Here is a 26,913-nt window from a genome sequence, read left to right on the forward strand (position 1 = left end):
TTTTCATGGATTTCTTGCAAACAGGAGTTAATCAGATAATAGAAATATGCATATTCGTCTAGTTCGAAAATAATATTTAATATGAAAAAAACTAATGTTAAAACCAACCAGTCACGCTTGACGCACAAAAATGCAATTCTCACTAGTATTGAATTGTGTACTTATTGGTTTTTGTTATTAGACGCCTCAATTGAAAATTGAAGCCGAAGGCAGCTGTCCCTTTTGGCCCTACTTCCTTCTTGATAGAGCCAGGATACAGATAATTACTATAGCTAATGAGCAGGTCTTCATAATGTTTTACATATCTTCAAGAAACTGCTGTTAAAACAAATAATATACCACAAACAAAGATATTTAATATTGTGACTATTATTAATATCTATTACCAGTTATAGAATATAAAATACAGTAATATATCTTAGGACATTAATCAATAATACAGTTGGTTCCTTTTAATTCAATGCCATTAATACCATACAAATATCATTTAAAACTATTTTGCATAAAGGAACCAATAGTTGATTCTCTTTTAATATTCCATACTACTTGCAAAATTATAAACTATTTATTTATCATAATAATAAATAAATAATTCCATAGGTAAAGATATTGTACCCCAAATCGTAAAAAAACCTTGACCTCTTACCTTACCTTTCAATATATTTTTTAAAATTTATATATACACATCGGATTTTTTAACAAATGTAATAATTATTGTCTTCAACTAAGATAAATGTATTGTGTAACAGATTCATTTACATGGTTCTGTTAAAACATATTGTGGATCCTTAGGCTGCAGACACACGGCATTGCAGTAGATGTGCGTCAACACAGGGTCTTGTTTGATTCCAATTGCATCCGATTAGAATTACCAGTTAGATTTGTTTTATCTAATTAGTGATTTCTAATCGGATGTTATTGGATTCAAATAAGACCTGCGTCGACGCACGTCAACTGCAATGCCGTGTCTGCAGCCTTACATCACTCCTTATGCATAACAGATATTTTGTGGTTGGTTCCTTTTCGATAACAGAAATTTGTCCGTTAAGCAAAATAATGTAAATAAAATGGGAACTACACCGAATTTAACTTTGATCTCTTTAGCAAAATGATATATTTTGGACATGTTCCTATTCATGACTTAACCTTTTTACTGCCAGTAGGTGTATGTATGGCGGTACCTTGCACGCCGCGAATTTTATTGCAAAAATAAAAAATTAAAATCAATTTACGTTTCAAGTGGTAAAAACGAATTCTGTTTCAATTCTGAGTATGTGAGGATATTCCCAATATATGTCGTTGTGTGTTCAACATATTTGTATGTTTAAAATAATTGATTTACGTTAACATTTACGTAAAATCCCGTTTAAAGCGGGTCGTCCAAGACGTCATTGGCAGCCGTCCGGTTAAAATACCTAAAAATGTTAGTTAGGTCCTTTATGTTTTTCTCAACTCATTGATAGTGTGTACCAAAATGATTTAATAAAACAAATTTACTCCATTTCAATATCATTTATTATCATTCCTAATAACTTAACTCAGAACACAGTACATAATTATTGTTAAAATAAAATAAAAAAATTCAATAAATAAAACTTTGACGATAGTCGTGAATAATTGGATTTATGTGTTTAAGAAATGTTAAAAATGACATAAAACTTCATATAAAATGATGAGTACATAAAGTTCGACACTGGATTTTGCTTCTGGGAGTGATGGTGAAATTAAGATTATTTAAATTCAGTCATAGAGTCACTAAGTAATATAAGTCACTAGTAGGCACAGGGAGGAAAACTGATTATGCAATCTCGCAAAAATTCATTAATATACAGCAATTTGTGTGAAGAAAGGTAAACTTCGATATGATTAAAAAGTAGGCAGTGGTTCGGAGAACTAAAATACTCATAATACACCAGCAACACAAACATCACTGATGTCAATGCAGTCTTCTTGCCTCCATGCTCATCCTCGATGTCACATTCTAACCCCCGTTTTAGACGGGACAGTGGTGTCGCGCTCGTATATAATATAGTAGGCCTTTGTATTCGAATAAAGGGGCCTTTGTATTATGTTTATGAATGTCCCAGAGCTTATGAGTCAACGCATAATTTCGCATTATAAATTGGAACATAAAACTGGCTGCGGTAATAAAAACAAGAGTATCGGCGGCTTGAGAATGTAGCGGCCGACGGAAAAGTGTACCGGACGCGCGTTGATTCATTAGCTCTGGGGCGTTCATAAACATAATACAAAGGCCACTTTATTCGAATAGAAAGGCCTCCTTATTATATACGAGCGCGACACCAGTGTCCCGTCTGCAACGGGGGTAAGACACTCTTCGCACACAATTCAAAGGGTTGCAATTTCTGAAAAATGATTTTCGGAGAAATTTGAAGATCCTACGATTACTGGTGCTAAGTGCTCCTGCAGACTAGATTACCTGTCACTGTTTTTGGAGATACATATTATTATATTAATTGATAACAAAATACATTTTATTGTATGGAGTCTCCAGTGTCACACCTATTTACAAACATCAATATGAATGATGATATTGGAACATATTTCTTCATCAAAACGTGTGTGAAATAGAACTGAAAAATTATTATTAAATGTCAGTTTATACTATACAATCCGCGGTGAATATATTTTTACATTGTGCCAACATCCAAATATATAATTATTAAGTTATATTTTTTTCAATTTTTTCCATCATTTTTTAAAAAAAAAATTATGCAGAACAACCTTAGTTATTTTGAATACGATGATACATCAGATTTTTTGATTAGGTATTATATTAATTTTTGATCATATTATAAAATAAGTGCACAAAATTGCACCTCATCTGTCATGAGAGCGCAGAACATGAATATGACTTTTTAGTCATTTGTTATTCCATTTTTATAACTAAGCTTGCACATAACATAATAAATTACATACTAGAAATTTGTTTTTCTATCTAAGCTACACAACAATCTCATACCCCTCATAGTTCATCATTTGATAATAATTTAAACATCTATTAATTTATTGTGCCTTATAGTTCACTTTATTTTGTTAAACTCTCGACAGAATAAATATATATAACATATACATATCACAAAGAGACAGTAAATAATCGGTGTTACTTTAGATTTGAAACCAGTAACGTCCTGTGAGAGAAGGTATATCATGCGCTACTAGCGATGAGACAAATTAACACAATCACTGCTGACCTGCTAATTAATATTTAATTACCACATTTAAATATCATGTTAATTATATCTAATGGCCAGGTAACGCAAACGCGCCAGTCGCGTTGTCAGCACTAAATGAGTTAAGGAAGACAAATGAATGCTAACTTTTCCGAGTAGATTCTAGAATGTTCTCCTGGGCCCTAAAAAAATTTGCAAGCAGATATTTTTTAAATTTCATTTATGTATTTAAGATAACTGTGAATAAATAATAAATATGGTAAGCATTGAATTTATATAAAACTATTGATGGGAAATGGTAAGGGGTGACCTATTGAATCTGCTCACTGCCGCATTCTAATGTGGAGATTTTCGATGTTCAACTGTCTGTTGAATGTTGAACATGAAATCAAAATAAATGTTCCCACGTACAGATTTAAGTTGATCTGATAATTGATTGTAATTAAGATGGCGGTCAAGTGAAAGAAACAAGTTTGATGTGCCGATGCAATTTGTTATCACCATGGTTACTTGCCTAGGCGGCCAGTCCAATCGAATGTTGAACGACTTAAAGTAGAAAGGACTTCCAACTTTGTTCAATTCAACTAGCAAGTTGCCCTATTTTGCTGAATTTACACTGTTGAACGACAACAATCGCCACGCCAGAATGCGGCATAAGAGTGGTACTTTGCTGAGGAACGTCACTGCTTGAAGCATTATAAAATGTCATCGATTTAATTCACTGGAAATGACAAGATATTAAAATTACGATTCACAATCCTTAGTTTTGTTAGATCGGTATAAATTTCAAACTACAACATCGGCTACTAAAGCTTTGAAATGCCGAGAAAACAAACCGTGGTAATTTAATAAGAAACCCTGCGATTAGGGTAGTAGAAAGCAACAGTTTGTGTTTTCATTGTTTGTAAGTTCATAATATTTACTGAACACATTCAAACTATACAAATTTTATATAATGATATCACAATTTTAATAATTATTATTGTAAATATATTATGTTATGGTCCAAAAAAAATATTTAACGTTGGTTTTGATTGACTTTAATTACTGTATCAATGAGGCAATCATATTGATATTTCATTGATTTAATTATCACCTATAATAAACACAAAAGCATTTGTAGCAAAGATTTTTATCGTTCGTATACTCAAAAAACAAGGACACTAGAAAATATAGTAAGCAACGGAAATGAAATGCTATATCTGAGTATTAAAATTATCTGTGGAAAGGATACATTTTCGATTCTGTAAGTTCAGTATAATAGTATGGTTCCCGTAACTGAATGAATCAATTTACATCACCGATAAAACTATAGTACAAAATAATAATTACTAATTAAAACAGGCACAACTGCAAGAAGATAACATCATTGTATTATCAATTTTAAAAAAATAAAAAAAGAAGATTTAAGATTCACATAGACAAAATTATCAACAAACTAAGTCATCACTTTTCCAAGGTTCTTTCTCTCTACATACAATGTAAACGAATTGGGTTGAAATAGACATATTATGTAATAATACATTGATTGTTTCTGACGTTGAGCGTGGTTTTTGTTTTATTGCAGCACCGCCGCATTGGCAGCTATGGACGGAGAGTTGATCACTTCACCCAGGCTGTCCAACAATTCTTTTCTGTAGTCATCAAAGTCTCCATCAATCTACAAAACAGAAAAAATTAATTATTGAAACCAACTCCCATCTTCGATAGCGGAATATGAAAATAATCATTGATTTTTTTTTTAAATGTAATATGTAGACGTTTCCACCTACTGCATAATATTATATTACGGGACTTATACAAATAAGTTGAGTTACTACTTATAATAGAGGGAGTAATACGAAGTGGTAATATGTCAGCTGGGCCTGGAAAATTCAGGTTATTTTTCAAAATGTGTTCAGACCTAGAGCATGCGCTGAGTCTCTAATATTTCTTCGTAAGACGACCAAGATCCACATCGGATTCTAGAGCCAATGAGGAAAAAATACATAGAACAATGATAAACATTTTTAGTTTTGTGATTGAATTGGTAATAATGGAAAAATTATCTTTGGCGCATTTGTTTGCGATGTTCATTTAAATATATAATGATGGTTTGTATATAAAATATTAATGCCAATGTAAATCATTATATTTCCCTGGTAAATAAATATCAGAACATAAGCGTGAATTTTGCTATGAGTGACCTTTTTTTCAGCTTCGCTGTCATATATAAAGGCTGTATCTTCATAGATGAAGGTTTTTCTTCACCTTCATTGGATTGATACATACTTTCAATTTTTGATTGGTTACCTCGATCATAGAATAGATTAGTAAGATAGAAATGCAAGAGCCAATAGACCTAGACGATGAAGTGAGCTTTGGTATACGACTTAATGACGGTCATTCCATAAAATTCAAGAAATACAATGCGTTTGTTGTCAAATATTATCATTATATAATCACATTTGAGAATTATACCCTCGTACAGACATACCCAGAAGGAAGGTAGGTAAGAAATATTTGGAATTGCGAAACACAAAAAATGTGAAACTCCAAAATTAATGTAAAATTTTAAGGGCCCAGTTACGCTGTGGAGGATAACGGAATAAAAACAATTGGTATTAATTATTCTCGCTGTTTCCCGGAAGACATTTATATAGTCAACGTCACTCTACTCCAAGATGGAACACCCGAAACACAAAGCCACTACGTCTCCATTTGACCTCTTTATTATTTGGTGGAACAACAGCAGAAATTATGCAATTGTGCTGGTGTGTAGTGTGGCTATTTTGCAATACATGTTACTCCGGTAGTAACCGAGCTTTTGCGTTTCTGTTGTTTGATAATTCTGTAAATCCCACCTAGTGTAGCTGATAATCTACAGAAACGGTAAAGACGATGAGGTTAATCTCCGTCCTACACGGCACACTGTGTCCCAGACAAACTATTCTCTATGTAAAACAAGATGTAAAGTATGTTACCTCATTGATGGTCTGCTCTTCAATAACATAGAGTGTACATTCTGTTTCTCTGATGAGTCTCTCGTCGTGAGTGACAATGACCACACCACCTTTGTATGCGTTGATAGCCTCGGCGAGGGCGTCTATAGATTCAATGTCCAGGTTATTTGTAGGTTCATCCTGATAGAAATAAATAAAAACTTTATAATATTGAGATGATATACAAGAGACGTTCCGTTGACATTTATGCTCTGCTGCAAAATATTGGTAAATGGAAGTGCGGGGCACATAAAATAAAATCTCGCTTTGTTCCATTATTATAACAAGCTAGCGAGTTGAAACCGTCATTTTTGGTACTATGTTGACAGGATGTATTGAGTAGTTTGTTTTTTTACCAGGAGGTCGCTACCATCACTATACTGCGCAGACGCAGCAGTCCCACACGCCAGCGTGTAGCGTGTTAAGTTGATCGGCTTTCAACTTTTCTCGGTAGATTGTTTACAATCTGCTTGTTAGCTTGTTCGATGATGACACTGGGCGAGTTTACAAGCTGATTGTAAATTCGCCAGCAAGCAGCTTGTAAAGTAGCTCAATGTGTCATTGAGGCTTTACTCTTGAACTGACAATGTTTTTTTTTGCTGAGACATTATTTGAAAGGTGTAAACATTAGAATACAACAAAAAATTTATATAATCGAATTGTGTAACCTTGATCTGGGGCACTGCAGACATGTCTATAAATAGAAAATCACACATGTGTCTGGAATTCATTTCAATGATTGCTATGCATGCATTGAATAGAATGTGGTCAAATAAATTGAATTTGAATTTATTTTTGAATATTCCAGACTCTCAGCAACAAAGCAAATCTTGTAACTTTTTGTTAATTAGGTACAGATTTATCAATGTTGCCAATCAAAATATTTCTGACGTTCTCATTGAAAAAATCAGAAGTCACTTTACTGTTGAGATTCATCGATAAGACAGTTAGTTATACATAAGTAAATTGATATTTCAGTCCGGTTGCATATATTGTAGTACATACATACAGTATTTATTGTGGATGAACAAGAAAATATATTAAAGAATTTTATACATACAAGAATGACAACATCGGGGGCATTAAGGGTGAGTTCTGCAAGAGCGACTCTGGCCTTTTGTCCTCCGCTGAGATCCTTCATCTTAATGATGTGAGCATGGCTGACCAGCCCGAAGCTGCCCAGTGCCTTACGAGCTTTCTCATGCTGCAGTCCAAACAGTCTTTGAAGGTATTCAGCGGGAGTTTCTTCCGCAGTTAAATGTTCACCGGAATGTTGGTCAAATCTACCTATTCTCTGTAAATATTATTTCAAATTATGTATGAATATTTTATTGTTAATCAATTGAAATAACCTGAAACCGATCAGCAAATAAATTGTTTAATAGAACTTCTGAAAATTTCACGAGCCAATATATAGGTAAAATAGTAAGGAATCTGCTGCTGTATCTTTGCAAGTATAGTTGATAACCATGGCCTCAGTATTGTTTCGGAGAGATGAAGTACTGCATTGACAACCATATGGTTTCTCTGTTTCGATTTTATTACTGACATGGCCGAAAAGGTCTTTTTACATAATTAGGTAGTCGAAAATGTTTAAAAATTTAATGAATTTGTAACTAACAATATTGTATTTTATATCTGGATACAACATTGGCATCAAAAGACAACTCGTTTAGGTTTTCTAATTCTCGAGTATTAATTGCACATGGATTGACATCTTCAATAAACAGATTACTTTTGTTGAATGAGGATTTTCTTAGAAGTTTTGGTTTCATAAGAATAACAGTATTCATAAGCACAAGAAGTTTCCAGGAGATCACATGTAACGCCGAAATCAACCAAAATTGTAATAAAAATGCTATGTTATGACACTTTTAAAAAGGCATTAATTAGATAGCACTTAGGGCTGTCATTTATTATGACGTTAACGACAGTGCACATCGCAGGACCTCGCCCGAAGCTGACATGAAGCATCCAAATACATCCATAACAAGAAATAAAAATATAAATAATATTAAATTCTAAAGGTTTTTCAAAAAAGTTTTTGTCGATAGCTATTTCGGTTGTAACACCATTATCAAGAATATTCAGATAGACCGTTTTGCCTTTGCTTAAATACTATACGTATAGATAGACAGAATACATTTTCTTATTTATTATTATATTAATAAGAAAATGTATTCTGTCTCTATCTATGCGTATAGTATTTAAGCAATAGTCTGAATAGTCTTGATAATGGTGTTACAACCGAAATAGCTATCGACAAAAACTTTTTTAATAAAACCTGTAGAATTTAATATTATTCATATTTTCATTTCTTGTAAAATGGAATTCTACCAAGTAAATGCGAACTCAATTAATACATCCGTAACACATCGTATCTTGGATCTCAGAAATATAACAAAATAGTGTTATTGGATGTTATGGAGTTACATAGTTGGAATAGATCCGCGGGTATTGGAATATTATGTGTTTGAAAAAAACAATACATACTACATATTATGGTATTATTAAATAGGTAAAAGAAATAGGATCTACTTATATTATCCGTAAGTTATTCCATTAAATAGATTATGATAAAATTACAGGTATGAAGTGATCAAATAATCATTATTAACAATTGACAATGGAATAGTTTTGTAAAACTGGTATTCAGCTATCTGCTAATATAAACATGGACTCATGTTGTATAAGGATTTAAAGATATCAAGTATGTTTTCATTAATATAATGATTTATAATGAAGCTTCCTTAGTGCAGGAAAGTGTACAAAAGTTGTATTGATACAGATTTTTATAGAAATTACTGGTTTATAAGTACATAAAATGACTTAATGATTTAATAGCGTTGAGCAAACATTCATTATGGCGTTTCAAAAATAAAATAAAATTACAAGAACACTGCTTAACCGGTTCAATGCAATTTAGTAACTGACCAGTCGATGATTTCTGATGAGTTCTCCCTTGCCAGGCGTAAGTTCTCCAACGAGAAGTTTAAGGAAAGTAGATTTGCCCACTCCGTTAGGACCGACAATAGCGATTCGAGAGCTGAGATCGATACCAAATTCCGTGCCACGGAACAGAGGTTTTTGACCCTCGTAGCAGAAATCGACATCTAGAGGAGAAAGAGATCCAATTAGATATATACAATAATTGAAATGTAGATAAATCAAATTGAAAAGTAAAATTTGGAGATAATTTTAATTGACACATCATTACATGGGAAAAGCACTCCAGCATCAAGCCATTATCCAAGACCCACTGCTATTATCTGAGATGCTATCCAAGTAATTTAACATTGGAACAAAAAAGATTTACTCACGATAATTATTAAACAATCACGACTCTTGCTATTGATATTAACTAATTTATTGCTGACAACACGACTGGCGCATTTGCATTAGTTGGCCATTAGATATAATTAACATGATATTTAAATGTGGTAATTGATCCGGTCAGCAGTAAATGTGTTATCTTACTGTGAAGTCCAAGTATAGGTGGCTGCATTGCAGTTGGATCTGGGAAATTGAATTTGACGAGGTAGTCTTTAGGACGAGCCAACAACTCGCTTGGACCCGATTCGTCATCCTGTTTCGCCATCTTTGTTCGGTTCTTTTCTTGTTTTCTAGTGAGAGCCTCCTTCGTTTTCTTTTCCTATTTGTGATAGATGGAAAGGTTACAGAGCAATTATATCAAGTCTTATAACATTTTGGAAGAATACTTTTAAATTTAAATTATTACAAAAAATAAATCAATGCAATCTTTCAAAAAATACAAAATTGAGTTGTGTATATAGTTGAATTACTTACAGCAGCTTTTTTAGATGTTCCATGAGCCTTCAGTTCCTTTATCCTCTTCTCCTGTTTCTCGTATTCCTTAACTTGTTCTTTCCTCTTTTGCACAAACATCTTTTTGAACATACTGTAATTTCCTTTATAGTAATTAAGCTTGAGAGTGTCTAAGTGAATGATTTCGTTGCATACATTATCTAAGAAAGATTGGTCGTGAGAGACTATCAGCAGGGTTTTCTTCCAGCTTTGAAGATAACTAAAAAAATTAATGAAAATTGACAATAGGCCACTCTGGTGACTAAAATCATAACGTATAGTTGTTACAACCAAGAAAAGGAAAGGTCAAATGAAATCCAAAAAACTACACAATGAAAGAATGGCGAACGCTAAATAAATGTTTCTGAAACAGCATACATACATGCAAAAACATTAAATTTCTGTTGCATTTGTTATTAAAGACCAAAATTAGATTGATTAATCATTAGATTTATAACTGTATGTAATCAAATTCAGAAATTTAAGTAGTAACTGGTACTTTATTTCTATCACATTAAAAGTCAACATAATTATTAAACTATAACTTCGATAATTCATAGTGACAAAGGTTAACAACAAAACAGGAGTTTGAATTTCAGGCTTAAATCGCTTACAATCAGTAATTACTAAGACTAATCCACTTAAGTTAGGAGTAGCAGAGTTGTAATGCCTGAATGGACATCGTTCCGTGGGGCGGCAGCGGCGTGCGCAATACAAATGTATAAAGAAAAAAGAAAATATAACCATGTGTTAACACCCAAAAAAAGACATTGTCTACAAACATTTCACACATGGTTATACGTTCGAGTTGCGCATGCCGCTGCCGAAACCAGCCAATGTGTAGGGGAGTTTTATTTTGCCAACTTTACAGGAGGGACAAATTAGTGATTTTTTTCACAATTTAAAAATCTGGTAATTGTTAGTGAGAAAATTTAAAGTAGGTACCTACTTATATTTCTTTTCTAATATACATTTTTTGTTTTGTATTCTTTCTAGTTTAAAAATATATATTTTTAGTTTTCAACTTTTTCGACACCCAAAACGGACATACGTTTGTTTGCTTTTGTTTAGCAGAGCATGAAAAGTAAAAATGAATGGATCAACATAGTTGTAACTCAATTTCACCGAATTTGGACTGACTGACCAGAGTTTAACTTTTGCGTGTCATTAGTTTCAGCAATCACAATACACATATACATGTAGCAAAAAATCTTACTTATCTAGCCAGATAACAGCGTTAAGATCCAAATGATTTGTGGGTTCATCAAGTAAGAGAAGGGTCGGTTCCATGAACAGGGCTCTGCAAATAAACAACGAATTAAACCATAAAAAAATAGTCATCACAATATCACAAAATATTATTGTCATATTGATTATTGTTGGATAATTTTCAAACATAATACAGTAAAACCTCGTTAGTAAGAACACTGATAATTCGAAATTCGCCGTAATTCGAAATTTTACGGAAACAAAAAGTCCCTTGAACATTATTTTCATATAAAACCATACCTTTAATTCAAATTTCGTAATTCGAAATGATTTCAGAGTCCTGGCATATAAAAATATTCAATAAATCGTAATACATAAAGTACATTATTTCATGAGCCAATCATTGAAAATTGTGACCGACTTTTCTTAAAACATCAAAAATTACTTATTTTATGAAGTTAATAAAAATAATCCTGATATTTTATGACCCATTTCGGTAGGTACATCTACGATCGGAAACGAAATTAATGAAAATAAAAAAAATTTTAAAATTTTCATACTTTCCATACATTTCGTAATTCGAATTTTTTTTCGATTTTCGGTCCCGAAATTCGTATTAACGAGGTTTTACTGTAATAATGATACTACGGGGAAGGCTGGGTGCTGAGGATCTGATACTCTGGAGTCTTCATTTTATTATTTGTGTGAGTAAGAGAGGCACAATATGAGGATTTAATATGTCAGTATAAAGTGTAAAAAAACAGAACTCATAATTTGTTAACTCTGTACAGAGTAGGCTTTATTGTTATTAACAAGAATAATAACAATGGGAGTTTAATTTATAAAGATCGGACAATTGATTGGGAGAGATAAATGATTGTATAAAACACCTGAGATATTGTTATACAAAATCATGCGGTTTAGGTAGGGGTGCTTTGATTATTTCACTGACCACCACTTTATATTATGTATATAACTCTTATCGAAGGGTTGCAATTTTACACTCGTATTATTTGTGTTTATTTAGGTTATTATTAGACATATATTTTTAAACTTTATTAAGGGTATTCAGCGTGGGAATGTGACATTTGGTAGGGCCGCCGCAGTAGGCAACGTGACCCTCCAATTCAGGGATGATTGTTCAACTGATTTTTCCATTCAAAATATTCAAAGATCCAATATTTCTGCAGGTAGAAGCGAGAGAGGTAGTTTTCTTTTACATCTCTGTTTTTTTTTTCAAAGATTTTGGCGACATATATAAGGCCATGTCTTTTGACTTTCTAAACGTTTGAGGGAGGGTGGCTCAGGTATATATTTTTTTTAACGGATATCGCAACTTGATGCGTTAAAAATGCTTTTGTGATAATATTTTTGTTCATTAGACAGGGGTTGTAAACTTGTGGGATGTCGAGATAGAATATTGTGATTTGACATTGTATTGATTTTTGATGTTAACTTTTAGATTTCTAGATGGGGAATTGAGGCATTTTATAGGGCAAGTTAAATTTGGTGTTAATAAGTACTAACAAACAGTGGATTTTTAATCTATGGTTTCTGAAGGGACCGAGTAAACCAAATAATAAATATGAGACGAAGGTGAAAATTCTTTCGTTACTTTTTTAGGATATTGAGAATTAATTAATATACACATAGACTCATACCTGGCCAGCGACACTCTCATTCTCCATCCACCGGAGAAGTTCTTGGTGGCTCTATTTTGCATTTCTTTATTGAAGCCGAGACCGGCAAGAATTCGCCTAGCACGTGGCTCCGCTGAGTCTGCTCCTATCGCTTTCAATTCTGCATACACCTGATGAAACAGATCAATCAGTTCAACTATTTCATCGGCCATAATATGTTAACCAATATACTCTGTGAAGATATTTTAATCAATTTCTTTGTGCAATAAATGCAATTAATTTTTTTTTTTATGATAGAATAATTTTTGGATAAACCTTTATTTTATTTTCGGGTTTTAACCCCCTGGCCAATTTCACTCCTGACTTATTTAAAAATTAACGAATGTCAACTACTGAAAGTTCTAAATTTACATTCGCAATTGTATCAATGTTCTAATGCAGCGATACTCAACCTGCGGCCCTTTAAGCTTTTATGTGCGGCCTAAAACACATTTATTATCAGGAATTTCGTATATCTTGAGAATCGTTTTGACTTTGACGCACATATAGTGACACTCGAAGAGGATTGTCATTATGGTCCACATCAGATCTGGTATAAGAGTGTTGCTATTGCACACGATTAATTTAAAAAACACGCATAATTTTTAAAATCTCAAAAATGTTTTGTAAAAAAGGTGGGGTTTCATGATTTTTTTCATCACACCAGTAGTGATGCGGCCCGCGTTACTTTACAAACATATGTATTTGGCCCGAAGAAAAAAAAGGTTGAGTATCTTTGTTCTAATGGATTTATTTCATGCGATTTTTAGAAATTGACCTGTTTCAGGTAACGATGATTTTATTTTATTTCATTGATCTTCATGCTAATGATACACAAAATAAAATACTCAAAAAATATAAATTTGGCAATTTGAAAAATGAAATTGCCTCGGGCATATACCTCGTACTGTTGGACCGCAACGGTGTAATTAGTATGGGCATCTACGACATGCCTTTGAACCGATAAGAGTTATTAAATTAAATTGAAGCCCATTACATATTACAAAAATGGAGGCATTGTGACAACAGATTAGTTGATATGTTTTATGAATTTTCAATAAGAAATATTACTGTTCTAAAAACTCATTCTATCAAGTAAAATAATATCTCAGTTATGAAATAATATTTACCTCATTGAGCCTATCTTGTTTTGATAGCTTTCCCTTCACAACAGCTGCCTCCAAGTCTTTGCATTCCTTCAGCAGCTCTAGAAGAAATTTTAATATTACGTTTGTACAACTTATTTTTATAAGAAACCTTTGTGCAAATAAAGAAGATATATTATTGTAAACTTAAACTTGTCCATGAACAAAACTAACCTGTTCGTTTGACATCACTCTTCAAAACGCTCTCAACAGCTGTCAGATCATCTGCAACTACCTCCTGTTCGCAGAGTAATATGTCAATATTAGGCGGGATGGGGAATGCTCTTTGGGCCAGATGCCTTAAGAGCGTGGTTTTTCCATGACCGTTTGGCCCAACCAAGCCATAACGGCGGCCGGATGCAATAAGTAGATTTGCATTTACAAATAACTCATTTCCTTTTGCGCTTATTGTGAAATTTTCAACTTTGATGTCAACCGCATTTTCTAATGCAGCCATTTGACCTGAAATAAAATAGATACGACATTAAGGTTAGGTAGACACTAATATGACGGGTCAAAAAATTTCAGTTAACTTTATGGAATAAAATGGTTTAAGAAGTTAATCCAGCACTTATTTTTATAATGTTAAAAATGTGCTGCTAAATTCATAGCGTCACAAGACATACTGAGTCTGACAAACCAGTCAGTAGGTACTTATTGCATATCGAGTATGCTAGGCCAAAAGTGACAATTTCAATTTTACAGAGGAGCATTTTAAAATAAGATTTTATCGGTTTCATCATGTATTTTTCACCAGCTCTATAAAAGAATAGTCACATAATTGCTAAAACACTCTGGCGCTGATAATGACATTTTAAATAATCTAACTCCATAAATAACTCATTTTGATATGATCACGTCACTGTGCATGCGTCAATTCAGCCTCTCTTTAATTCAATTATAAGCATTTCAGAAGAAATCAGACAGTTTCACACAAACTCTACAGTGATCCATCCTTTGAATGAAATGCTGAATTTCATATCCACCAGATTAGATGCTTTTTTAAAAACATAACAGCTTACAACATTTTTAAATAATAATTATTACCGGCTGTTTTTTGCATCTGACTGATGGTGAAGTTGCTGTCAAGTTCACTGGCTCCCTGTCCACCCTTCTTTGTCATCAACTCCACCTGCTTGTCATAGTCCAGCTGTTTCTTTAGCTTCTTCTTGTCCTTGTGCGTCAGTTTCTTGTCACTCTCCGCTTCCGCTTCCTGTGCGCTCTTTTTAGGATCCTTCTCATCAGATTTCTCCTCCTCTCCAGAAGCGTCCACGTCTTTCTCTTCGTCTTCCCGGTTCTCATCATCCTCATCTTCATCTTCACTTGTCACAACTTTTTTCTTTGATTTCTTCATTTGATTTTTAGAGAGCTGCTTCGTTTTTGTTTTCGTTTGATCCTGAAAAGTTACAAATCAAAAAAGGTAATTTTTCTGCATAGTAAAATAGTTTCTACCTGGAAATTAATACTGTTGACTGACAGTACTACCATGGATTTTTTTCAAATTCAATTACAATTAATTAACTGAAAACTATCAGTTATGAACATAATGCCTGAGAGTGTCGGAAGGTGAAACCCAGGACACTGTGTATAACCATTAACACTTTATGGAAAACTAAAAAGTTTTGAATTATTTAATTTTTTTGGTTTCATTTTCTAATGATTTATCTTTTTGAACAGAATGATTTTTTTTTTTTTTTACTATTGCCATATTATGATTATTATATTACTACAAAGTTTCCATAAATTCCAACATTAACAAATGGGTTTAATAGATGGAAACCCGTGGTGGCAAACTGCAACTGCGACAGGGCTTTAGGAAGAGAAATTATACCTTTTTACTTTCTTTCTTATCTCCAGTGCTCTTTTCCTCAACTTTTGTTTCTTCGATCTTCATTTTGACTAGTTCCTTTTCAATTTCTTCTAAATCACTCTCCAAATCCTCTTCAGCATCAGATTCGGATTTCGCCTTCTTTTTCTTATCTATAATTTTAAAATTTGGTCGTTAGTAGCATGCGCTGTTGAAATAAGCTGAAAAATGCAGCTACCAATTTATTAACGTTCAGCTTTATTTTTGTCAGCAGCATTCTTAAATCACCCCAAATTGTTATTTGCAGTCAGTTTCTTTTTTCTTTTATAGATTTGTGACCATGTTGAAACGTCGTTCCACTAAAACTATGGTGCAGGAAATGAAATTAAAACGTGTGGAATTAAAAATTTTCTTCCGGTTTATATTTGCTTCCACCGCCCCCATATTTATAATCAACATCCCCCAAATTGTTTCCGAAGTTACTACTGATCCCCTTGATCGCTCCAGCGCTGGGAAACACAGATAACTGGGATTATAGATAATAATGACTTACTGTACTTATAAATAACTTGCAACACTAATGCAATACATTTTTATCGCAGTGCTTTTCTGGCAAATTAATCTCAGGCCACAAAAACGTATGTTTACTACAAATGAATATACAATGCGAAATATCTAGAGAAAATTTAATAATAATTAATTAGGCTTGGTAAGTAATCATTTTTTCAGTTTCACTTTCATATTATTTAGGATCTGGATATGGAACAAGGTTTACTTCAACTTCATTGCAATAATTTTATTTTACATATTATTTTATGTTGATAATTTTCTATATTTTATTGTATATTAAAACTAAATCTAGTGTGAGTTTAATACCCATCGATAAAGTTCTTATAGATTTGAAAAACAAAATTATTAGTTTAGGTCATGTGCATAAAAAAACTAAACATCATGATGCAATAATTTTATAGATATATAATATAATTATGAAAAAAAATTGGAAGGGTCCCAAAAAATAAATGATTGGCAAAGACAATGGGAAATGAATCCAAACATACTTGGCAATAATAAAATGAGATCATTACAAAGAGATTAAACTACGAAACAATGGGATTAAAACAAACTCTATATGTATGTATTAGAATCAGTATTACTATTTTTTTTGTTTACTGTTTATAGTACAAAGGTGTACTACATAACATATTTTGTGTATTTCACAATAATTTAAGCAGAATCAAAATTATAGTACTGTACTATAATCATAGTACAGTTGGCAACGGTGATTAGAACACTTGATACATGGTGATTCTGGAACTTACAATGGTTGAATTGTTAACCTATAGAAAACATTAAATTCTCTGCGCTGATAAAATTGAATGTAAAAAAAAATAGAATGAAAAAAAATGGACTGCCATTGCATTTCTACTGGTATTTGCTATTTTTCAAAAAGGTGTATTCTTTGGGTCTCAAAAATGTTGTTGTGTTATTATTGTTTAGTGATAATAATAAGAGTGCAAAATTCTTAACATACTTTTCTTTTTAGCAGCCGGCTTTGCAATGTGGACTTCTTCATCGAAATCTAGCTTCAGTTCTTTGTCGCTGTCATTATCAGACCAATCATCTTTCTTGCCTTTTCCTATTTAAAAATAATTAAGAATAATTAAATTTGTTAGTCCTATAAGTCAATATGTTTAAGCTCCCATTTTCACAATTAGTTTAAAAAACATGAAGTATACTAGAGCTACTATAAAAATATTGTTTGATAAAGTGCTTCAACTTACTCAAATGTAAGTACATATTAAAATAATAATACATCTAGACTCAGAAGACTACATATATCATTATCAGTGACACTTGTTACCTATGCAGCCCGTGAACAATTAAAAATGGATATTAAAATGCATTAATGATATTAAAAGGCATTAGTTTGAAGTCTAAGTATTATTGTTTGTAAAAAACATTAAAAAAAAGCTATGATTGATACCTTTAGTCTTCTTCTTAACTGGTTGTTTAGCAGGTTTCTTAGCCGGGTCGTTGACAGAACTGGCCATCGACCTTTTATCGTCGTCTGAATCAGCTCCTTCATCATCAGAAGAGTCTGGTGAAACCTTCTGTTTAGTTTTACCTTTAAAGGAAGGACACAACTTTACATAATTACGGTACACAATAAATATATGAACTAACCATTTATAGAACATAATTATCAATTGTTACATTTAACAATTTATAGAGTTGTTACATTTAACAATTATACATTTACATTTAACATTTAACAATTATAAAGATTTCCCTCATTTTGAGAATCATTAACATCAAACGAGGACTAATTATACACATTCCAATATCATGCAAACTACTTCAAACGAATTGTATACATAAACCGCTCAAAAGTTTCAGTTTTAAAAAAATATTAATATTGAAAATACACTTTGATTAAGAACTAAAAGCAAATGAAAGTAATTAAAAGCTTTTTAAAAGTTATAGACTGTACTGTAAAATATTCAATCAACATACAAAAGGTGTAAAAAAAACTCCAAATTCATGAATACCTTTTTTGCCTTTGGCTTTGGGCTCATCTTCAGATTCAATTTTGCTTTTTTTCTCATCCTCAGAATCATCATCATGACGTTTACCTTTCCCTAGATAAGTCAAAAAATAATTAAATCATTAATTATTTAAACATTATTTATTGATAAGCCCCAACTTATGTTCCAATTTGATCGGTCTGATATAATATAGTAATTTTAGTCTATGATCAGTCTGACAACATGCCTACGTGTGACCGGATATTATGTCAAATTCGCCCAACCGCCAGACCAAATTAGAGTGTTTGCATGGTATTTTTATTGATATTTCGCATATCTAAATGTTTATGAAAATATCACCAACAGGTAATTATATATTTGCTAGATCAAAGAGAAAACAAAATCGTCACAAAAATTCTCATTTAGACATCAGTTAAAATATTGAATATTTTAGTACACAATGTTAAAATTTCAAACTAAAATAATCTGGAGTGGTGAGCCAATAAAGTAAATTGTTATTTGTGTTTGTGAACGGCATCAAATTAATTTACCTTTTTTCTTTGCGGCAGTCTTCTTAGATTTAGATTCTTTTTCAGGTTTTTTATCATCTTCATCATCAGACCAATCATCATCTTTTTTGCTTTTTCCTGAAATAGATTGGTAACAAACTACATTAAAAACTGTGTGTATACTAAATTGTAACAAGATACATAATATGTATGTAAGACAATATTACCAAAATTGTTATTAATTAACATTATTTATTATGAATAAGTGAACTCAATTATGTAGTACATAATAATATGAATATGTGTATTAATTAAGGCGCTAAGTACCAAAATAATAAAAACTGACATTTTTATAGAAAAATGTTCTACACACCAACGCCAATAACTTCAACTATAGTCTAAGTGCCTCAAGCAAGTCAAAAAAATACAGCAAAATAATTAAACCTGTCGACGTTGTAAGTCCGTTGGCGTATTTTATTTATAATGGTGTAAGTAGCACTGCAGTGGTCAACGGCATTGAATATAAAATAGCTGACGATGGTGTGTTGACACTTGAGAGTTCTTAATCCCTAAAATTATAGAAGCTGCCGTGATTGCTTCACACTGTTTTACTACATTTTTCAAAAGGTTTGCTTCATGAAATTTTACTGCAATGACTCGGTATTTTGTAACTACAGGCAATACTACTTTTTGGTACTTAGAGCCTTATTTAATACACGTATTCATATGTACTATTGCAGTCACAAATATGTTACTTATCATCATTTTGTGACAGACAGTGGTAACATCCTAATTTTCCGACTACCGGTTTCCAGTTCAGAGTAATATTCCCCGAAGACTGGTAAACTTCTTGGTGATTAATCAAAGTATTAGGCACATTAAACCATAATTTACAGCATAGTTTCAAACTCTATTCTAGCCAAAAAAATACCTACTTTAGTTTTGTCTAATAAAAATTCTTTTTTCATCGAAGTGACGCAAATAGTGAACCAAGCAATGTTTTATATTTCCTATTGCAGTTAGTAAATTATCATTTTCATTCGTAAGCTGAACGAATATGCCTTCGCAGAGTTCAGGTTATATTAACGGACTTGCACAAGGAATGGTTAGCCATTCGCCCAACTCATTGGGTCCTTGCTCTGCAACCCGTTGGGTCATTACTCAACCGTGGGGCATATTATGTAATCATACAGTTGAACTTGGTTATTACGAGGAAGATGGGACCGACTGAATATGCTTGTTATAAACGTTACTCGTTATATCAGAGAATAGGTATTTTTAAATGAAAGGTCACATAACACAAAAAGTCAAAAATTAAAAATCTAAAAACCATCGTAAAAATCCCCGAAACAAGCACGGCATTCATAATCTACAAAAAAAGTTGTTTATTGTACCTACTAAATTCACAAACCTTGGATTTTTTACTTATTTAACAATTTTGTCGGTGAAAACACCAATTAGGTAGGTACTTAGACACTTAACTAGTGTCATAAACGTAATGCGATCCCGGCGGCATCCTGTCTGATCGGATTTTATTGCTTAGGGTCGAGATGTTTTTAAACGATTGACACATTAACAGGTTTAAGAAAATTTTTGACCATATTTTAACTCGGTATATCCGATAAGTTGCTCATTATAACAGTGAATAAATGTATTGAGAAAATCATAAACCAAAATGTCAACGAACGTTTCCTTGTTACATCCGAGATCTCGCTATATCCGTGATCATAATAAACGAGCTCGACTGTATATTATACAGGAATCTGTATTACTCACTGTCATGGTGGATAACATATTTCAAGGAAACAGAATGGGTTTTATATACTAAAAAAAAATAGAAATCGACAATGTCACTCATTAATATTCGTGGGAGATCTTTACTCTTTGGTAATTACAAAAAATAGTGCTCTAGTAGATTTTTGCAATTTTCTCAACACTTGATTTTTGGAAAATGTGAGTTACGACTCCAGGTTACACATATATTTTTGTGTATAGATAAACCCTTTATCAATTTTAATACTTAAACCCATGTTCTATCATATATAAATATCACTTTCTCTCGTTCTCTTCACCACCATAAAATTTTGTTTTATTCGTTTAGTCGTTTGGTGAAATAAAATTTTATTTGAAATTTTTGTGAAATAACTCTAGTTACTACCAAGGCGATGAAAAATCATTACAAACCTTTAGTTTTTTTCTTAACTACTTGCTTGCCTGACGGAGGTTTTCCGGAGACATTTTTCTTTTCATCATCAGAGTCGTCTCCATCCGATGAGTTATCGTTGCCTTTCTTTTTATCTTTACCTGTTAAAAAAATATTTTTTAAATTAACCACCGTGGGTAGCATGTAACAGACATTTATTATAATGTATTGAAAAAAAATATATAAAACAATCAAATTTCTGTGTCAAATATAAATTTAAAGGAAAATCATGAAAGTGTATTAAGTCATCGATGAAAACTTGCAATGCATTCTGTCCACTAGTTTCAAACAACTCTTTATATACCTAATTCTTAACTGGCTAATCTTGTACAAGATTCTAAGGGGTCATCTGTAGCACAGGAATGATATTTTGATTTAATAATTATATCAATATATATTCAAGTAGAGACAAAAACAATGTTAAATTTTGAGATTTTTTAAAAGAGTGGAAACACTATACTTAACAACATTATTACAAATGACTACTTTTTATTTTTAATTTAATATAAGTACTATGCTCTTAATGCACGCAAAGATGACTCCTGAATCGGTGTATTGGTGGTTCATACCGGTGGATTGTGATCAATGTTTTATCCAGGTCTGATATAATTTATGTGCGTCCATTAATTTATAGCACGGGTAGTCAACCTTTTTACACCTACCGCCCACTTTTGTATCTGTTAATAGTAAAATTGTCTAACCGCCCACCGGTTCCACAGTAATGGTGGTTTATAAAGTAGGGAAGTAACTTTACTTTATAAAATTTATAAAGCAGAGTTACAGCAAGTTAAGGCATATAATAATAATTTCTTACCAAATACTTTATGTCCGACTTTTGCAAAGTTTGGCAGAATAAATCTTTATAAAAGAACTTACTGTATTTAAATCTATCTTTTTATTTATACTTTACATACATAGAAGCATGAAATCTGATGAAATAACATTTAATAAATTAAATTATTAATAAGATCCTTGCGGCTGATGCTGCGAAACTAAATAATGGATATCTGGCTCAATTTTTGTGAGGAACAAACAAAGGTCTCCTCTTTCGGAAATATTCAGGCGGTTTCTTTCTTTGGTCATAATATGATTAACAGCACTAAAACCTGATTCCACAAGACATGAGGTAGGGAAAGGTATAATAAACTGAATATCATTTTCCACATATTTGGATATAAGACAGGCATTTTTTTATTGCCATAAGTTTTCATAAAGCATAATGAAAATGTTTTTAAAACCCCTACCACCCACCATGAAAGCTGGACCGCCCACTAGTGGGCGGTAGGGACCAGGATGACTACCCCTGATCTAGAGACACGATGGTAGTGAACAAACACTACATTTTCACAATATTAATTATTGAGTAACGTTTTCGTTTGGCAAGATTTGATACAAAATGATCTATGATTTATGCAATCAATTTTCGGGTCTTGTGACTGTTTCTCTGCCATCGTCCGCTGCCATCTGTCAGTGAGCGCAGTGTTGCCAACCAAACTATAATTATAGTACATTTTGGTCCGCGTACTATTAAAAAAGTATAGTACGTCAAAAATACCACAATTTTGAAAAATGGAATTAATTGAATTCGCCGATTAGCATTTTTCGGTCGTAAGAGGTCTTTAAATAAAGCAGGACATCGGAATTTCTCGAATTCTTCGTTTTGTTAATGTGACAAACAAAAAACTTACATTTTCAACACGTCCTATAATTTTTGCCAAAATACTATCATTTCTTGGACCGCGTACTATTATTCGATGACAAAAAGATAGCTGAATTCAACAATGGCGACTGACAGATAAAGACGGCGGAGGACCAAGCAAAAGCACCCAATTTTCACAAAGGTAATAATTTTTTGGACATTATATTTTAATAATTCAGCTATCATTCTGTGACAAACATCACTTCTAAATATGTATCTGGCCCCAAAGAATTTCAAAATACATTTGACATATTATAATTATTAGAAGCAAACTGATACATACAGGTTACCGATTGATAATTAGCAAAATTATAATATTTCATTAATTTAATAACCAAAATATTTTCAAGCATATATTATTATAGGTACATAACATTTCTCGATTATAATTTATGTTTGACGTTTCACCAAGTATACGTCACTATTTGGTATATTGAACAATATGACAGCACAAGAATTTTACAACGTCTCACCTTTCTTTTGTGACTTTTTAGCAGCCGATTTTGGCATATCCTCCTCGTCAGATTCAGCTGTGGGCTTTTTCGGCTTACTGTCCATCGATTCGTCATCGCTAAAATCATCCTTCTTGCCTTTTCCACCTTTCTTTTTGGTTGATTTGGCTGCTTTCGATTTCGAGGTTATCTCTTCATCTTTCGTACTGGTGGCCGCCACCTTAGGCTTTTCTTCGATGTCATCCTCGAAATCCTGATTTTTCTTAGTGGTCTTCTTTTTAGACATATTTGAGATAGTAACGTGTATACAATGGATAAATGTCAAAACATACACGATAACGTGGCCTCTAAAATTTGTCAATCCTCTATAGACAAATTGCGAATAGAAATGGATAAACGTCAGTCGAATTTTGAAAATGTTACCATGTCATTCAATACAACTTCCATGATAGTATTTTCCAAAAATCAACTTCTAAAATTCACTTCTATTATTTGTTTGGTGAACTAAATATATCGTACATATATCATTTTGACAAATTTGATACAACAAAAATCAATTATTCTCAAATCAATTGTGTATTTTCTCAAAGAGGTTGGACGGTGCTACCTATTTATTTCTGGTTTTAATACATGGTACCTATACTTGGTTGTCCAAAGTGATACATGATTATTTATGTTGTGGCAATACTAAATTCAACCTGTGATTTTTCGTAACTTTCTGCAAACTTCAGTTCAATCATGGCACCTAATTGAGGTGTCTGTTGTCAGTCTGTGTCGTGTTTGTGTTTTTTTTGTTATTTTTATTTCCATGAAGCTACCCGGGTGATTAAACAACATGGGATGTCTCGGCGTATTGGTAATAACATTAGGTAAGTCATAATTCATTAAAAACAGTCAGATATTTCACAAAATCAGCAAAAACATTGTCGAAAAGTGGGCGGTATTCTAGGAATTCCGTCCTCAGGTAAATCAAACCGAAGGTAGATCTAGTACAATAGAAGAAATTTTAATTATTTTCCGAGCAACGAATAACCTTGTTCGTTGTAGTTATAATTGTGAAACACTAGGCTAGTAAAAAGATTTTTACACTGCTTTATTTTATTTTCCCCGATCTAATTCTTAATTTTTGGCTGATAGATGAAAAAACGAACGTGGCCAATTATTGTATAGGTAGGTATATAACTATATACAAACGGTAGGGTCAGGTGAATGAATCATTCCATAGATATAACAATTTTTGTTACTGTAGCAGTAAACAATAGTGGTTTATAATAATAACAATGAGCTCCTTTGTAGTGTTCAATGCTGTGGGCACGATTTTTGTTAGGCTACAATAAATACTTTTTAATAGTTGAACTTTTATTTTTGTGATGAAAGATTTCCAGACTAAAAAACATATTGGCAGTCTGTATTAAAAATCTGTTAAAAAATCTAGTAAGAAGCTAGCCATGATTAAGTATGTACCTAGATGCTATGTTTCTGATATTTTCTTTAAAGACCTGTGATTGAAATTCTTTTGCAATCCTGCTATTACCGTGGATTTTCATAAATTTTCATTTTTTGAATGTAACGTTATACCTGGTATAAATATTTTTTTTATAGTATGTATTTCCTCTTGATTACGCTTCTCAAAAGGAAATAGACGTAACACGATCATTTTCTTATTTCACGACAGTTTCCCGCGGATGGTTTAATATTGTAACATAGGAATTTTAAAGTCCATAATATATTTGTTTACTTTATGGGTTCTGCATTATTCACAAATAGATAAATACGTAGATATCAGCGTCCACATTTAATTGATTGTGAATAGTGAAAAATAGGCCCACTAATTATAAATTGAAATAAAATACAATAAGTACCTAATATTATTATGTAGTACTTATTCCAAATAGTTTAATAATCAGAACCGGTTCCGTCCGCTCTAATAGAATATTGTCAATCTCCAACTCATATTATTAAACGCTCTTTGTGGTGATTCATAGAACCTAGTCAATACATAGTGCAATTTATTGTTTTGTAATTTTCTCCAATAATCACACTGAGTTAATAGTTTTTTAACAATCTTGTAAATATAAATCAATCCGCCCTTATTTACGATGAACTCTGGGCCGAATCTAATGGGGATATTATATCACTGGTCTACAAATCAGTTGGGACATCGGAACCGATTTGAAAATCCATAAAAAAGGGTTTTGCAGAGAAATATGCAAATGTGGCAACTTATAAGTTCTAGCTAGAAAATGGGAGCCAATTCTAAGTAGGTACATTTTCAAACATTCAAATATCAATAAATATTTTTTCACCGTACTTACATAATATATGTATACCTGCAACAAAATAGCTAATAAAAACGACCATTTTCCACACTGTCACGAATTAAAAAAATATGAAAGTAAGTACCAAAATTGATTAAGTCGACTTGCCCTCATATCAATAAAGTCTGGTGCGTTAAAAACAGAGATTCTGATGAAATGATAAGTGATTTTGCGAACGTAAAAACATATTATTTAAAAAACATCACATTTTTAAATTATATAGACTTATTGTTTTTGGGGTGCTCCAATATGTATTAGCTTAGAACCCCATCAAGCGCGAATCCGGCCCTGGAGGTGAATTAAATTGCAGGTACCTACTCTGTATCTACCTGTGTTTCACCGATAATAAAACAGACACACAAGTCAACGTCACGATTTACGAAATCACTACCTGGTAATTACGTACCTAGTATGAATAATTTACTGAAAATTTGCTTTCATTTCTACGGATTTTAGCCAGCCATTGATAATTTCTAATGATAACAATATTATCAGTCGCTTGGTAGTATCGCACTTGATGTTGAATAATAGGAACCTATACCTAGTAAAATATACAGATGCCCACTAAAGTAACGTTGTGATCATCAGAGAATCCTCTGTCTATCAGTACCATATTATTATGTAAGTAATTACTGCAGCACAGTGGTGCACAATCTACAACCCTCCATGCCATTCAATATGGACATTGTGAGTTCTGGACCATCGATTGCATAAAATGTGTCATAATAATTACCTAGAGTCTAGACAAGTGGTTCTCATGTGCGGCCACCAACCCTTTACAGAATAATATTTCAAAAATTTATTTATAAAATTATGAAATTGGTTTAATACACATGACTTGTCTTGAATTTCTTTCCACGCTCAAACGATCCATAATATGTTTTTGTGGTGAGATCGTGTGTAAATAGTCAGTTTCTGAGAACAAAGCCAATTCAAAGAATTGGCAACAATTGCTTTATTAATATTGCCGATTTTTCCTACCACTGTATACTGTGAAATATCGTTCAGTGTAATGCAATTCATAAAAAAACAAATATCGAAGCCAGTTAACAGATGTAAACTTTGAAGCAGCCATGCGGCTCGCATTGGAAAAAAGGAGTAGTGAGGAATTTCCATTTGCATTATTTTTAAATAAATAGATATGTATGTACTAAAATGTTCAAATGTCTTTTATTAAATGGACTTGTCTATAAATAAATTGATCCATTTTTTTAGTAAATCAAATTTAGCTTCAATTTTTTCAATCACAACAAAAGTGAAATTTGGTGTGGCCACCAGACGTTTCCATAGAACTGTCAATGTCAATTGAGCGGCCACAGTTAAATTTCACGTGAGAACCACTAGTCTAGACTATGTTTTCAGTGAAA

General features: G+C 32.3%; 2 protein-coding genes across 3 annotated transcripts in view; one reads left to right on the plus strand and one right to left on the minus strand.

Annotated features, from left to right (window-relative positions):
- Nucleotides 1-2,709: 2,709 nt before the first annotated feature.
- Nucleotides 2,710-23,601, minus strand: LOC147071768 (ATP-binding cassette sub-family F member 1). Its single transcript, XM_085947113.1, has 18 exons — nt 23,250-23,601; nt 21,059-21,178; nt 18,917-19,012; nt 18,390-18,479; nt 17,825-17,965; nt 17,372-17,476; nt 15,865-16,013; nt 15,081-15,429; nt 14,208-14,495; nt 14,019-14,095; nt 12,871-13,019; nt 11,217-11,300; nt 9,983-10,220; nt 9,653-9,827; nt 9,110-9,288; nt 7,236-7,469; nt 6,158-6,316; nt 2,710-4,854 (listed from the first exon to the last, which is right to left on the minus strand). Exons 1-18 carry the CDS (start codon nt 23,512-23,514, stop codon nt 4,753-4,755), a joined length of 3,000 nt encoding a protein of 999 aa, XP_085803239.1. The 5' UTR covers nt 23,515-23,601; the 3' UTR covers nt 2,710-4,752.
- Nucleotides 23,602-23,957: 356 nt separating this feature from the next.
- crb (cell polarity complex component crumbs) overlaps nt 23,958-26,913 on the plus strand; it is a 99,950-nt gene continuing 96,994 nt past the window's right edge. For both annotated transcript variants that reach the window (XM_085947107.1, XM_085947108.1), the window contains exon 1: nt 23,958-24,097. In XM_085947107.1, coding sequence (XP_085803233.1) covers nt 24,064-24,097 — 34 coding nt within the window. In that variant the 5' untranslated portion in view covers nt 23,958-24,063. The remainder of the gene's footprint in view (nt 24,098-26,913) is intronic.

This window comes from Rhyacophila brunnea, unplaced genomic scaffold (genome assembly GCF_057557595.1).
Source record: "Rhyacophila brunnea isolate RB1 unplaced genomic scaffold, BYU_Rbru_1.0 scaffold_2, whole genome shotgun sequence".
Classification (NCBI taxonomy): Eukaryota; Metazoa; Arthropoda; class Insecta; order Trichoptera; family Rhyacophilidae; genus Rhyacophila; species Rhyacophila brunnea.

What these genes read in the sequence shown, in the direction of transcription:
- LOC147071768 (XM_085947113.1), bottom strand. Translation starts at nt 23,514, where the DNA reads ATGTCTAAAAAGAAGACCACTAAGAAAAATCAGGATTTCGAGGATGAC. An exon ending in CAAAGCCAAAGGCAAAAAAG is followed by an intron (nt 17,966 to 18,389) that starts GTATTCATGAAT and finishes CTTCCTTTAAAG; the next exon opens with GTAAAACTAAACAGAAGGTT. An exon ending in AACAAGATAGGCTCAATGAG is followed by an intron (nt 13,020 to 14,018) that starts GTAAATATTATT and finishes CTGTTTCATCAG; the next exon opens with GTGTATGCAGAATTGAAAGC.